Below are 14,812 nucleotides of genomic sequence, written 5' to 3'. Positions count from 1 at the left end.
GAAAAAATAAAAGCAGAAGAAAAAAAAGCGAAGACCTGGTTTGGCTATTTGTGTTCCAAACGTTCTATATTGGAACGCATGGACCGAGTTCAGGAACTCAAAGCATCACACTACCCTTTCCATGTGGCCGTCACTGACTAGATTACAATTTCTTTAAAGAAACACAAATGTATCATCAACAATTTAACATGCATGAGGGACCTCTGGACATAATGACTTAATGTATCAACACATTTAGTAATCTTTTCTCTAATAGGCTATTAATCCTCTTTTAGCAAGATATTAACTGAAATGGTGTTTTTTTGCATTAATTGTTCGTATTTGATAAAAATTATTTAACTACATATACGTATTTAACGTATTTTTAATTGTTCTTAAATTAAATGTAATGTTAAGATTAAAATATGATATAGTGTGGGGTATAGCAAGTAATGTATGAAAGAATATTTTAATACATGAACTAGGTCTAACTAAGGGCTTGATAAAATATCAAAAATAAGAACTAGGTCTTGTGGTAGGTTAAGAAAGATATATTAATATTTTAATATAAGAACTAGGTTTAAGTAGGACTGCTGAAACTACGGATAAACATGGCCTTATGAAATCTCATTACAGAATTTGTCATCTAACAATCAATTCCCTTCCTATATTCTGAGAATTATTATAAATAAGAGTAATTCGGTCGCACACATAATATGGATTGTTTTGAATGGGCCGGCAAAATGAGAGCTCGACGACTTGAGGTTGTGCAATGCGACGTATGCAACTCGACATGTTGACTCACAAAATGTGGAGCTCTTATGGTTCGATGAGTTTTAAGCCAATTCGAAGTAGAGCTCATGAGTATAGCCCCCCCTAGACCACTCAAAAGCTTAATTAATCTTATTTCTCACGTGGGAGTGGGGGCAGGTGGACGACTAATAAAAGTATCTCATCTCTTCTCGCGCAAAATAATTCAGTCCCCTTCACTTTAATTATATTATATTATCTCCACCGTTGAAAGTTGTAACAAGTGTCCAAATCCTTTATCGACGCGTGTACGACACTACTAACTATTTTTAGAAAAATTTAAAAAATTAATTTCTACAACTAGTAAGCCTTTGCCTTTCATATCTTCCTCTCAATTTCTTTCTCTCTCTCTCTAACCACATTTCACCTTTATTTTTCATTTCATCCTTTTTTTTGCAGCCCTTGAATGTTGTTGCTATCAGTGGCGGAATCAGGATTTTACCATAAAATTGAAATATTTAACTATTAATGTTAAAATTTTCATTCTTCAGGTGAGCCACCGTCCCTACTGACCCCTAGATCCGCAACTGGTTGTAGTAGTTGTTGTTGTTGCTGCTTCTATTTTTGGATTAGTTTTGTAGTTTTCTTTTATCTTTTTTGTTTTGTTTTTGTTTTGCTGCTAGAATGTTATGATTGTGTTATCTTTTTAGTTTTTCTTTGTTGTTATTGTTATATTTGCAGGGGTTTAAGAGAGAATTAGCTGATTGATCTTAATTGTTTTGTTGAATTTTGACTAAATTGTAGGTGAGGGTTTATAATTGGTATCGGAACTGAATTTGAAGTTGAAAGGAGTTTGATTTGGAGATTGTGTATACCTGATACAAGGGTTTGATGCTATTGATAGAGATAGTCAGAGTTGCTGTGATCTAGTCCATCTAAATTATTGTTTGCTTTTCGACGAAATTGCTGGGTTAGGGCTAGCTATTGGAATTGGTTCCAAAATTGAAAGTGCTGTGATCTAGAGAAATACTTATTGTGTAATTAGAGTACAAGTTCTAGGATATGGGGAGTAATATCAACTTTAACAACTTTGAGAATGAGCAGCCTCTTGGAGACAGTAATGGGAGACCACCAGGCTCCGGAAATTTTGGGTTAATTCGTCAATCCTCAATATACTCGTTGACATTTGATGAATTTCAGAATACACTAGGTGGTATAGGGAAGGATTTTGGGTCCATGAATATGGATGAATTGTTGAAGAACATTTGGAGTGCTGAAGAGGCTCAGTCTATCTCAACAACTACAACCATCCCTTCTAATGGTGGGGGTACTGGTCCAGAAGGTGGAACTCAGGGTGGAGGGGTTTTGCAGCGACAGGGATCGCTAACGTTACCCAGGACAATTAGCCAGAAGAAGGTTGACGAGGTATGGAAGGATATAGCCAAAGAGTTTGGTTGTGGAAAAGACGGTGGAGATGGGGCTAGTGTGCCTCAGAGACAACAGACTTTAGGGGAGATGACTTTGGAAGAGTTCTTGTTTAGAGCAGGAGTTGTTAGGGAAGATGCTCAACCACAACCCTTTGGAAAGCCCAATCTTGGCGCTGGTGGAATTTTTGGAAATTTAGCTCAGTCTGCTAATAATGGTGATTCAGGGTTTGGGATTAATTTTCAGCAACCTGGTCGAGGTGTTGATTTGATGGGTAATCGACTGTCGGAGAGTAACCAAATTAGTATGCAGTCTACCAATTTGCCCTTGAATGTTAGTGGTCTACGAAGTTCTCAGCACACAACACAAGCTCAACTGGGCCAGCAGCCACCTCAGCAGCGACAACAACCGTTGATGCCTAAGCAGCCAGCTGCCTCTTATGTGTCGACTATGCTATTGCCTGGTAATGCTCAGTTAAGTAACACTGGAGTCAGAGGTGGTATGACTGGATTAGGTGATCCGGGAATGAACAACAATTTGATGCCTAGTTCAGGATTGCAAGGTGGAGGCATGAACATGATTGGGCTGGGCCCTGCTGGATCTCCAGCAGCTTTGTCTTCAGATGGGCTTGCAAAGAGTAACGGAGATACTTCTTCAGTGTCACCAATGCCATATGCCTTTAATGGAGGTTTTAGGGGGAGAAAATCCGCTAATGCTGTTGAGAAAGTTGTTGAGAGAAGACAAAGGCGAATGATAAAGAACAGAGAATCCGCGGCTAGATCACGAGCACGTAAACAGGTCTATCTTGATCCTCTCTTGTTTTAGTTCCATCTCTTTCCGCCCTTTTGATCCAGCAACATCATGTTCTACAGTGTATACTACCTCCATTCAAAGTCTAAAAACCATTACACTACCTTTGTAAATCGCTCTCCCATATTTTGGAAAAGCCTAAGAGGTAGTGAAATGATTTGAATGGAGGGAGAATGAGATGCGTATCATGCTGTCTTTTTTGTTGAAACTACTTGCTGTTCAAATATATTGGTGTTGGCGATGATTACGTTAATATCATGTTGAAAAATCTGTGATATAATCTGGTTGGAACGTCTTTAGAGCTTGTTCGCATGAGTAAACTGTTGAGAAATCTGCGAAATGCAAGTTTGATGACGAATAAGGTCACAAGCTTTGCCATATAAGCTGGCTTATACATTTTTTTTTTTTTTTTTTTTTTTTGGTGTAAACCGGGGTGTCCACCGTCGACAACAGTGTATAATCCCCTCGCCGCGGATGCTCTCACGAAGAGGTAAACGGCTGGCCAAAGAGTTTGCTCCATTCCCATGGGCAGGGATCGAACCCCTGACCTCATGGTTAAGGGATGAAGTGAGCAACCACTACACCAAACCCATTTGGTTATAAGCTGGCTTATACATTGGTGTGTAAATAAACTAATAAAGTACTGAATTAAACGATAAGTTTTAGAGCTTGTTCGGATGGAGAGAATTAGTGAGGAAGGAAAGCAGGGGTATGGAGGGATGCAAATTATCTTATCTGGTTACTAAATCCGATTGCAGGGATATGGAGGAAAATGTCATCCATTTTCCATGCTCCTCGTCTAATCAAATTCCTTCCAACATAGGAATTATTTAGAGGAAAAACTCATTTACTCCTTCCGCTCTCCCTTCTCTCCTTCTCTATGCTACCTAAACACACCTTGTGACTTTTCAGTTGTCATCTTGGTGTACCTTTCTAATGGGTACAATAGTTGTATTTATTTTCCAACGATTATGGACTTTTTCTTTGATGTCATATATTCTTTCTCCCAGAAACTTTACTTTGAGACTCAAACTACTCATTAGTGACGCATATTTTCATTTCACTTAAGGGTTCATTTGGGCATCCTCTGATTTATACATGTCTCTGTTTCAGGCAGGTGTTGATTTCCCTTTGTTATCTGTTTCGTGTAGTCTGCTCATGTGGGGTTTTTAGGCATTGGAAAAGATGAATTATGTTTTTTTTTTTTTTCTTTTTTAGTTTTCTTTATACCAACACCCAAAAAGATTACTAAAAATGGAACTGTTTTTTTAGTGTGCTGAATTGCTGATTGATCAAAGTCATTTATGCAAATATTATGTACTCCGGAGAAATAACTATGATTAGTATTCCAGTGCTGACCTTACTGTGTATATTCTCTCTAGGCGTATACGATGGAGCTAGAGCAGGAAATTGCAAAACTAAAAGAGGAGAATGAAGAACTGAGAAGGAAACAGGTAATTTTGTGGTTTTGGAAGTATGTACTTTAACAAAATTCATGTGTTGCATACCATTGATTTGCTTGACTTGTTTGATTGCAGGCAGAAATTTTGGAGAAGCAGAAAAATCAGGTAATACTGTAGTGTTGTGTATTTGTACGCTCATTATATATTTTACGTATTTGGCACAAATATTTTGAAGATCAAGTTGGGTGAAAAATTAGTAAAGATAATAATGGAATGATGAGGGTATATTAGGAACAAGAAAATAAAAGTGTGTACTTAATTATCTCTAATGGTAAAGAGATTACTCCGATTTTAAATAATTTTCCACATTCACTTCGTACAAGAAATAAGAAGAGCGTATATGGGGTGACAAGCCATAAGAATCACAAATTATAGACAAATAAGGAAATTGCAACATCTTTGTGAATTTGTCATTAGACAACTGACTTTATCCCCAAGAGGATAAGACTCATGCAAGCCGTAACACAAGGCTTGGGATACACTCTATTTAATATTCCAAAGACTTTACCCTAGACTTATGAATAGTAAAATAGGAGTGGAAAAGTTTGTCCGGTCCCTCTAAATTGTAAGAGATTTTACAGGAGTCTTAAGTTTCGGTTTGGATATAGAAGTAGCCTCATTGAGAAGTGGAGGGAGTATTTTAGATTCATTGCTTATGTCTTTTTTGGCATTTTGGTTTCTGCAAAGTTCACAGATTTTCTTTTCGAAATTCTTTGCTTCTCAAGTACTTTGAGCTTCGGAGTAATCTGCTAAATGGTCCATACTTATACTTGATGAATTAGTTTCTGTCAGTATGGAGAATAAATGATAAAACAACATTGGCTTAAAGAGATCCTGTCTGTTACAGGGCGAAGTGGGTCAAATGTACACATAGAATGTTTATAAATTGACCCATACTGAAAATTGCATTGATATTTGAATAGGAAATCTTCACCGTTTCTTTCAAATATCATCTCTTATGTTCATTCTGTGTTCAGTTTAGAAATCTGCACCATATATTTCAAAACTCTGCATGAAGCGTTATTGACTACACCTGCAGTATGATAGGCTTGTTTACTTGAAACCTAGAATTATGTTGCTCAGATTCCAAATATCTTTTGCTAGTTGAGGTATTTTTGGACTTTTAGGAGTATTAATTTTGAGTCGTAAATGTTACGAGACTTGCAGTAACTTGACCAACTTATGCGATTAACAGGTGCAAGAGATGACAAATGCGCAATCTGGACCTCGAAAGCGATTGAGGAGGATGCATACTGGACCATGGTGAGAAGTTGATATAAGTTAAGAGCGCATTTTCTGTAAATATTTCAGGAGATGAATGAATGTCTTTTTTGTTGTTTAGATGAGTGTATTAGGTTAAAATGAATTCTCAAACTTCCATTTTTTTCTTTCTTTCCTCTGTACATTGTGGCTAGCAGGGAAGAGGGAGAAGCATTACCTGTCCTCTAGGTAGCACCAACACGGACACGGACACGGACATGACACGGACACGTGATACGGCATCCCATGAAATTTAGGACACGGGACACGCTATTTAAATTTAATAAAAAAAACATATTTTATGGTTATAAATAACGTATGATTTTATTTTGTAATATATTTGATTCTAAATTTAATGTATTTGATACTAAATTTAGGTAGCTGAAGGTAAAATTCGACTTTAACTATAACTAATTCTCATTTCTCACCCAAACCAATCTTTTAATCAATTTCTTTTGACAATTTATTCCTTGTCTAAACTATAACATTTTTAGGCATGTATCCAACGAGTGTCGGGTGTCCGACACAGTGTCGGACACGGGACGGCTAGTTAGGAGGAGTGTCCGTGCTACCTAGCCTGTCCCTGAGATCGATTGATATGCTTACAGGGCATTGATTTTAGTACTAATATTTATGAAATGGTAGCTACTAGCTTGCAAAGTTATATTTCTGTTTTTATTATTGCCCTTCATTCTCGAATGTGACGGTTTCTGTTTATTGCACGTCTTTCTCAAATGTGAGTTTATTTGACCTTTAATATCTCTCAGAATTATCTGTAAAACATAGTGAAACAAGTATACAGCTTACATATATATTGGTTCAATTTACAGCCATACTTAATGATATAGTTTTACATTATTTTGGCAATGTTTCAAAATATAAAACTCAAATCAGTTGCCTTGATTGTACACATACATGAAGTAATTATATACGGATTACGGAGTAATTATTACATGTGTTAGCAAAAGCTAACTGTCCAATAGACTGGGTACTCTAAGAAACAGAGAGCTTAAATCATCAATCAACATGAGCCTTGATAAAACCTAATCTCCTTGAATCAATACGAATACGATCATAATTTCACAGGACGGTTTAACGATAAGAATTTGGGTAGGATCATTGGGGTCTTTGCATCCATAAATTAGGGAAAGATTGTAGCTTGTCCATGATCCTAAGTTTAAGTAGAAAATGAGTGATAATTCCGCACAGAAACCCAAGTGATGCTCCTGATGCAACAAGAGAAACAGCAGTAACCAACAGCATAACAAACGATTCCTCCTTTGTATTCATATCTCTACAAGCCATAGCTAGCTCAAGACCAGCAAATAATAGCAATACCCCTAGGACTCCGACCGGGAATTGGTCCAATAATTTTATGATTGAGCCCCCTAAGACAATGCCTAGTATCAACTTAGCTGTACCCAAAAGCGCGACACACCCTCCACTCCTACCTCCGAACTTGTACTGTCCTGCTAGGCCTCCAGCACCATGACAACATGGCATAGCACCAAACCAACACCCAACTAAGTTCATCATCCCTACTGTCGCTGAGATAGACGTGGCTGTGAAATCCTTTTCCGGAAAAAGATCAGCTGACAATTTACACACAGCGATAACAGAGTTTAATACCGACAAGGGCAATTGCGGAATTGTACCCTTGAGAAACCCGTCTTTCCATGCTTGCTTAGAGATGTTGACAAAATGGATAGAAGAAGGTCCAAACTTGAAACCCTTCCCTATTTCCTTTGGTCCAGTAGCAATTGCCAAAATTACCCCTAACATGAAGATGATAAAAGCACTAGGTAGAGCATACAAAACCCTCCTAAAACCCGTCTTTTCGCCTTTATCATTCCCATTATTACCCAAATTATACTCATCATCAGTTTCCCTCTCCTTTCCACCACCATTCACAAGAATAATAAAACAAGCACAAATAATAGCCAACAACAAACCATCCAAACCCAACCAAGGTCTATCACCTACACTCTTAGACTTAACAAAATCTTGATTAGATCTTATATACTTGACAGCAGACATTGCAAATGATAACCCTTGTGACAATTGAATACCTCTAACAACAGAAAGAGGAATTAACCAATACACAAGTTGCATAAGTTGTGTTACACCCAGAACAAATAAAATTCCACCTGTGCAAATACCAGCAGCCATGATCTCAGGGATACCAAAGTCAGGATTGGCTATGGCGACGGCGGCGATAGACTTCATGGGTTGTACAGGCATTGGTACACCATAGATAGCACCAGTGACTATGTTATAGACACCAGTGAAGATAAGGGTAGTACCCAAATCAAGATTTCTTGCCAATGTTAAGGCTAGGACTATAGGGATAAAAGTGCCCAAATCCCCCATTGCACCGTTTAGTTCCCCCCATTTGGACTTAAAACTAAGGTTTTGTTTAAGAGTAGACCATAGATTGAAGGGGAAGGTTTGAGTGTTTGAGTTGGAAGCCATGGAAGGTGGAGTTCCAGGTGCAAGATGATATGGGGTTTGTGATATTTCTTCTTGTTGGTTTTGGGATTCCATTTTGGACTTTGGGAAGTTCAAAGGAATTGGGGAATTATGTCGATGAAATCAAGGTATTTATTGTTAGGGGTAGGGCGTACTTGTCAAGTTCTTCCTTTTTATTAGTTAAAAATTAAAAAAATGTTCATGTGTCTTTCTTTTCGATTTGGATTATCTAATGACCCTTTTAAGAGATGAGGGGTCATTTCATAAGGGCATAAATATAAATTTGATCCTCTTGATGAGAGCAACTAATCTCTGAAAGAATCAGGTCGAGAATTTGACAAGTGTCAATGGAATTAGATACTAGTAGCCGTTATTGATCGACTCGAAAATACGATACGAATTCGACGTAGTAGCTAGATGGTTATTGTGGTGACGCTTAAGACTAGAGCTGGCAAGTCTGAACCGACCCGAATCCGAGCAAATCCGATCCGACAAGTGTCAATGAAATTAGGTAGCAATTATTAATTCAAAAAAATAGGACATGAATCCGACGCGTAGTTAACGAGTTAGTGTTAAACTTAGGACTAGGCTTGGTAAATTAACCCGACCCAAACTCAAATTCGAACCCGAACTCGAACTCGAACTCGAACTGAGGATCCGAATCTCACTTGATACCTCGAATTAACCCGAACTTATTCAAGCCAACCTGAATGTTTATTAACGGAAATTGAATGTTATCCCAAAAAACCTGAAAAAAAACCTACTCGAAAATGACTCAACCAAGCCCGAATTCTTTTAAGTCGAACAGCCCGAGCCAGAATTGACCCGACCCAAACACAACACGAATGTCACGTCTACTAAAGAGGATGTCACATACCGTCTTTAAAGATGGCAAAAACTGACCAAACCTGCCCGAAACCAGACTCGATAGAACTCGATAATTGGGTGAACCAAAACCGACCTCAGCCAAGGCTAAATCGATAACCGATAATAGTCTTATTTTTTCAAATACTTCTACCGTCTGGATCTTACTTACTCCATTGGGGCTCTAAAGTCCGAACCATTGTTATCTTGGATGATCTTATATTTGACCTCCTTCCCGTCGATTTTTCCTTTAGACTCTCACCCGACAATTCTTCACATAAGGTAAAACCCTAAACTCCGTAGCAACTTCAGAAACATCTTAAAAAAGTATTTCAGGTATGGTTTCTTCCTTCGTATGGCGAGCCTCCTTATCTAGTCTAATGGACTTTAAATGACCATTTTTTATAATCGACATACTTTAAATTGTTCTCGACGACAGGTACTTGGCTCAGTCGCCTTGCGTCGCCATAATCTTTGGGGTTGTAATCTATGATTAACTTGAGGGTTATACTTTGACTTTTGCCTTTTCCAAGCGTCAGTCAGATTCGGGCTTTGTAGACAGTCATATCTATACCTCGCAAAGCCGACCCGATGATGATCTGACTCTTAACATGCTAAGACAAATGTGATAACAGATGACGACTCCATAAGTCGATTTAAAAAGTTGTTCATAAAGTATTGTAAATGCCTAGGTCGTAGTGTGGGTGTGATTACAGTCGTTTTGACAGTAATTAGGTCAATTCGAACACCTGATCCAAAACCGTCCCCAAATTTGAAAAACGAGCCCTAAACCCTTTTCGCATCAAGACCTATGAGATACGTAGCTTTTGTCAAGGAAAAAAAATTAGATACCAATAATTCCAAAAAAAAAGAAAAAACCATTTTCATTCCGTACAAATTCAATATAGACCGACCTGGCAAACGGGTCATCGGGTCGGGTTCGAGCCGAGCCAATTCGGGTCGAGTCAGTTAGGGTTTTTCATTGACTTCGATTTAATTCTGGTCGGGTCATTTGGGGTTTCAGGTCTATTTTGGTTTTTTTGGTTCGGTCTGTTTCGGGTTATTTCAAGTCGGGTCAATGAATTAGAGAGAAAAAGCCATTTCAAGTCTTTTCGGTTCAATTAGAGTTATTTTTGTCGAGTCATTTTCGGGTTAGGTGGTTTCGAATCGGATAATTTTCGGGTCGGGTCAATTGTGGGTCAAGAAAGCTCCGGTCATGTTTGGGTCTAATCGGGTCAATTCGGGTTTTCTGGTCACGTTCAGATGATGTAGTTCGGGTCAATTTCGGGTATCAGGTCAACCTTTTCGGGTCGGATTGTTTTTACGAGGTCTAGATAGTGTTTAAAATAGTAAAAACGGAAAGGTAGACCTTCTTCAATCCCACAGAATCCACGTCAAAGCATAACTAAAGAACACCAACACAAATTACACACCAACAATAAGAAGCTTGCTAATACATGCAGTGTGTAGCTTGGAAAGACACTTCTCGGCATGGGTAACCGCTTAATCCATGACAAAGGACAATTGAATCAACAAAGGATTTGTAAACATAAGAAATTAAAAAAAGTGAGCATTTCATTGTAAGAGCATCAATTTGTACAGACCCAAAATTAAATCAACATTATACTCACAGCTCATAATGATGCTTCTACATATCAACAAGTACGTCTCTAACACTTTTTTTTTTTTTTTTTTTTTTGCAACTGGCAAAAAAGATTCCTACGCCATAGTCATGGCCCGTCTCGCTAGGAGGTGAGCCTCCACATTATTTTTCCTACATACATAGCTAAAACATAGACAATGAAAGCTTGGCGTTAGACAGAGAATGTCTTCTAGAACTCCTTTAGTCTGGTAGTGCTTTGTTCCTAAACCTGCACATTGAAACACAAATTGAAGGCAATCGGATGAGAGCTCCACATGAAGGAAGTTGTTACCGAGAGCCCACTGTAAGGCCTTCAAGACCCCCAAAGCCTCCGCTTGTAATGGTGATTCAGCACGCCCCTTCTCCCCTCCTTTATAAATCACATTCCCATGTTCATCATAAACCACCCATCCCCAAGCAGCCTGCCAAGTTTTTTCCCAACTCGCATCCACCATAACCCGCACTAAGCTACACGACCCAAAGCCCCCAGTCACATACACCGGGTTTCCACTCCACACCAAATCACCCTCAATATCCGGTAGATCGTTGTTATCCAGACTACCGTGCTCCGTCAAATTGGCTTCACCTCTTTCAACAAATCCTTTCATAGCACAGGTGATCAGTTGATTATAAGCTGGAAAGAAACCCTTGGGATTAAAAGACTCACCTCTAAAAATCACATTATTACGCAAATTCCAAATGGATACAATGATTGCGCTAAATTGAATGAGCCGAATCTGCCAATCATTCAAGGTTCTCAAGAATTGAATCCAGTTGACAATCCAGTCACCGACTTCCAAATTATAAGCTTGTTCCGAGTTAATCCCAAATTGTGACCCCGCCCAGATCCTTGCCGTAATACTACAATCTTTGAAAAGATGGTCAACCGTTTCAACCGAATCCCTAGTACTACTGCATAAAGGGCAGAAAGGGCTCCACGTCAGGTTTCTCCTAACAAATTCCCCTCCTACAGGAAGAGAATTCGTAAGGATTTTCCAGATAAGGATTTTCCACGACTGTGGAATTGGAAGGTGCCAAAGCCGTTTACCACAAAACTTTTTCCTCCCTTGATTTAATCTTGATCTGTCCAGGAATGTACTTCTCCTCATAAACATTTCATTAAAAAGTACCCCATACCCGCTTTTAACCGTGTAAACTCCAGTTGAGGAGAAAGGCCAAATGATTTCGTCCTCCCCATCATTAATTCTCAGCGGTATAGCCAGAATTCTTTTTGAACTCTCATCATCAAAGAGCATATTTATCAAGTCCTGATTCCATCCCCCTCTATTTAGACATAGATCTCTTATTCGTAAATCTTTAAGGAAATTAAACGCCGGATCCAATAAATCACCCTTAGGCTCAGGTGCCCTCGTATCAACCCACCTTGAAGTCCAGACATTTAGATTTGAATTCGTACCTGGTTGCCAGCTAAATTTCTCCAGAATAAATGTCATTCCATGAAAAATACTTTTAACTCCCCAGGATGCATTCCCTGTAATTCTTGGAGTCAAAATATTCCCCGAAGTAGAACTGCCAAAGACCTTTTCTCTGAAAATTTGACAAAAAATCGAATTTTCTCCGGTCACGAGTCTCCACGCATGCTTGGCCAGTAATGCCTTATTAAGGCATTCAATATTTCGTATCCCCAGGCCTCCTTCCCTCTTTGGAAGACTAGTGAACATCCTACTACACCAATGAAGGGACTTACCCGATTTGCACCCGGCCCACCAAAAATGTGACAAAAGAGAGTTGATTTTCTTTGTCACACTTACCGGCATTTTGAATACCGATAGAAAGTAATTTGAAATGTTTGATAGGACAGAGTTGATAAGGGTAAGCCTCCCCGCTGGAGTTAGAAACACACCATTCCACGATGAGATCCGTCTTGTGACATTCTCAATTAATCCTTTGAAAATTTCCTTCTTGGATCCATGAAATTCCGTTGGCATGCCAAGGTATTTCCCAATTCCTTTATGCCTCTTAAGTTTGAAGACTTTTATACAAGTTCGTATTTTACGGAGCTTCATGCTTGGGCTATAAAGAACACCACATTTTTCTTCATTAAGTGCCTGTCCCGAAGCCTCACAATATTTGTCAAGAATGCGTTTAAGAGACCTTATTGCATTTCCCCTGTCTTTAATGAAGAAAATTGAATCGTCAGCAAAAAATAGATGAGTTAGTGGCCGCACCCCTTGACAAATCCTAATCCCTCTCAATATCCCCACTTCTCGAGCATGAACCATGTTAGCTGATAGCACTTCCATACAAAGCAGAAACAGATAGGGGGATAATGGATCCCCCTGTCTCAGTCCACAAGCAGGTTTGAATTGTTGTAGGGGTTTACCATTGAACAGGACCTCATATGACACAGTGCTCACACAAGCCATAATAAGACGAATCATCTTTTCAGGAAATCTAAACTTAAAAAGAACTGCTTCCAGAAAATCCCACCGTACTCGGTCATACGCTTTACTCATATCCGCTTTGAACGCAAGACTTCCTGATACTCCTCGTTTATGCGAGTTAATCTTATGAATGGCCTCATGTGCAAGAAGGATGTTGTCACTTATACTCCTTCCTGCAATGAAGGCATTTTGATGATCTCCCACCAAATATCCCATGATTTTGGATAATCTATTAGTAATGCATTTGGTTATTATCCGCATAAACACATTACAAAGGCTGATGGGCCTATAGTCCTTAACTTCCTCAGGGCTATCAGTTTTCGGGATTAGTGCTATAAAGGTTCTGTTAACCTCTCTTAGAACCAAGCCCGAATTAAGGATTGATAAAACAGCCTTAGTAAAATCTTTCTTAATAACATACCAGCATTTTTGGTAGAATATGGCAGGTATCCCATCAGGCCCCGGAGATTTCATAGGTCCCATCTGAAAAACCGCCTTTCTAACCTCTTTAGCAGTAAAAGGTTTTCCCAGCATATCCAAATCATCCTCTAAAACCTTGGTTTTCAAATGCTTTAAGACTCTTTCAAACCCATACTCGGCAGTAGGAGGTGTAACATTCACATGCTCACCTGCGTTGTGAGACCTGTTGGAGTAAAGTTTGACAAAATAGTCTTGAAAGATGTCACTAACCTCTTCCTCCTTATAGGACCAGGCACCATCATTTCCTTTTATCCCAAGAATGAAATTCCTCCCTGCTCGCCCCTTAACCCAATTAAAGAAATATTTTGTGCAAGTATCTCCGTCAACCATCCATTTGATTTTTGCTCGTTGTTTCCAATAAGTAGCCATAGCAGTGGCAAAATTCCGCACCTCCTCGTTGACTCTATCATATTTCTCAGTGCTACCCCCCCTCAAGGCTATCTCCATACCCTCCTCTAATCTTTTATCAAAATCATCCCATTTTCCGGACCATTCCTCACGCTTATCCATTGACCATTTTTTAACAGCTTGCCTAACTCTTGAGAGCTTTCGGACCACCTGGAAAGCCGGTGATCCAATGTCCCGAATAAACCACATCTCCTTAATCCGAGTTAGACATTCCGGATACTCCAAAGCCCATGCGTCAATTTTATACGGCTTCTTACACGAGTTCTTTAGTCTCTAACACTAAAGCATGGTGTTCTGTAAGATTGGCTAAACTATGATATTTTGAGGCACACGATGGCATGTCGTCCAAGAATATTATTCGGGTTCTCAAAATGATCAACTACCGGTCATTGCAAAGAGTTGCTTTAAAATAGCAATAGGGAGTACTTACTATACCACATGTTAAAAAGAGCAACTAGGAGCCCACAGAAATTGAATTGAATTGCTGAAGACGGATGAAATTCATCAGCGCCAAGGCAGACGTGACAAGACTTGTAAGAATGCACAAGCTTGGGTTTCATAATCCATTCTTGTCATTTCATGTTTTTGTGTTGATTAAAACAATTTACAAAGACGTTCTGCTACAACCACAAATTGCATATAACGAATTAAGAATAAGCACAATATATGCATTGCACACAAACAAATTCTTTGACGGGTTTCAACTTCCAAGCGCCTTCAGAATTCATGCATGTTGACTCACATCTATTTTGGAGTATTTTATTTGACAATACGAGAGAAGAAACTACTTTTTTCTGGTCGGGTAATTTCTGTTATAAGATAAAATTTTGTTTCGGGATTCCGCTCATTTTTTTTTG

The 14,812-nt window shown here is 38.9% G+C and overlaps 3 protein-coding genes across 4 annotated transcripts; 1 reads left to right on the top strand and 2 right to left on the bottom strand.

Annotated features, from left to right (window-relative positions):
* Positions 1 to 1,100: 1,100 nt before the first annotated feature.
* Positions 1,101 to 5,993, top strand: LOC141605548 (ABSCISIC ACID-INSENSITIVE 5-like protein 5). 2 transcript variants are annotated; one of them, XM_074424368.1, is made up of 6 exons: positions 1,101 to 1,280; positions 1,534 to 2,952; positions 4,347 to 4,418; positions 4,503 to 4,532; positions 5,623 to 5,690; positions 5,846 to 5,993. In XM_074424368.1, the coding sequence occupies exons 2-6, from the start codon at positions 1,792 to 1,794 to the stop codon at positions 5,874 to 5,876; spliced, it is 1,362 nt and encodes a 453-aa protein (XP_074280469.1). In that variant the 5' UTR covers positions 1,101 to 1,280; positions 1,534 to 1,791; the 3' UTR covers positions 5,877 to 5,993. The 2 variants fall into 2 exon arrangements, with proteins under 2 accessions (XP_074280469.1, XP_074280468.1); XM_074424367.1 differs by having other exon boundaries at positions 5,843 to 5,993.
* A 480-nt stretch (positions 5,994 to 6,473) lies between these two features.
* Positions 6,474 to 8,381, bottom strand: LOC141605546 (molybdate transporter 1-like). The gene has a single exon (XM_074424366.1). It carries the CDS (start codon positions 8,229 to 8,231, stop codon positions 6,804 to 6,806), a length of 1,428 nt encoding a protein of 475 aa, XP_074280467.1. The 5' UTR covers positions 8,232 to 8,381; the 3' UTR covers positions 6,474 to 6,803.
* A 2,358-nt stretch (positions 8,382 to 10,739) lies between these two features.
* On the bottom strand, positions 10,740 to 14,144 carry LOC141607504 (uncharacterized). The gene has a single exon (XM_074426859.1). The coding sequence runs from the start codon at positions 14,142 to 14,144 to the stop codon at positions 10,740 to 10,742; it is 3,405 nt and encodes a 1,134-aa protein (XP_074282960.1).
* Positions 14,145 to 14,812: the final 668 nt, after the last annotated feature.

This window comes from Silene latifolia, chromosome 10, assembly GCF_048544455.1.
Source record: "Silene latifolia isolate original U9 population chromosome 10, ASM4854445v1, whole genome shotgun sequence".
Classification (NCBI taxonomy): domain Eukaryota; kingdom Viridiplantae; phylum Streptophyta; class Magnoliopsida; order Caryophyllales; family Caryophyllaceae; genus Silene; species Silene latifolia.
Note: the sequence above shows the minus strand (reverse complement) of the source record. Positions and strands in the feature narration are given on the sequence as shown.

What these genes read in the sequence shown, in the direction of transcription:
- LOC141605548 (XM_074424367.1), top strand. Translation starts at nt 1,792, where the DNA reads ATGGGGAGTAATATCAACTTTAACAACTTTGAGAATGAGCAGCCTCTT. An exon ending in TGGAGAAGCAGAAAAATCAG is followed by an intron (nt 4,533 to 5,622) that starts GTAATACTGTAG and finishes TGCGATTAACAG; the next exon opens with GTGCAAGAGATGACAAATGC. An exon ending in AGGATGCATACTGGACCATG is followed by an intron (nt 5,691 to 5,842) that starts GTGAGAAGTTGA and finishes CATTGTGGCTAG; the next exon opens with CAGGGAAGAGGGAGAAGCAT.
- LOC141605546 (XM_074424366.1), bottom strand. Translation starts at nt 8,231, where the DNA reads ATGGAATCCCAAAACCAACAAGAAGAAATATCACAAACCCCATATCAT.
- LOC141607504 (XM_074426859.1), bottom strand. Translation starts at nt 14,144, where the DNA reads ATGTGGTTTATTCGGGACATTGGATCACCGGCTTTCCAGGTGGTCCGA.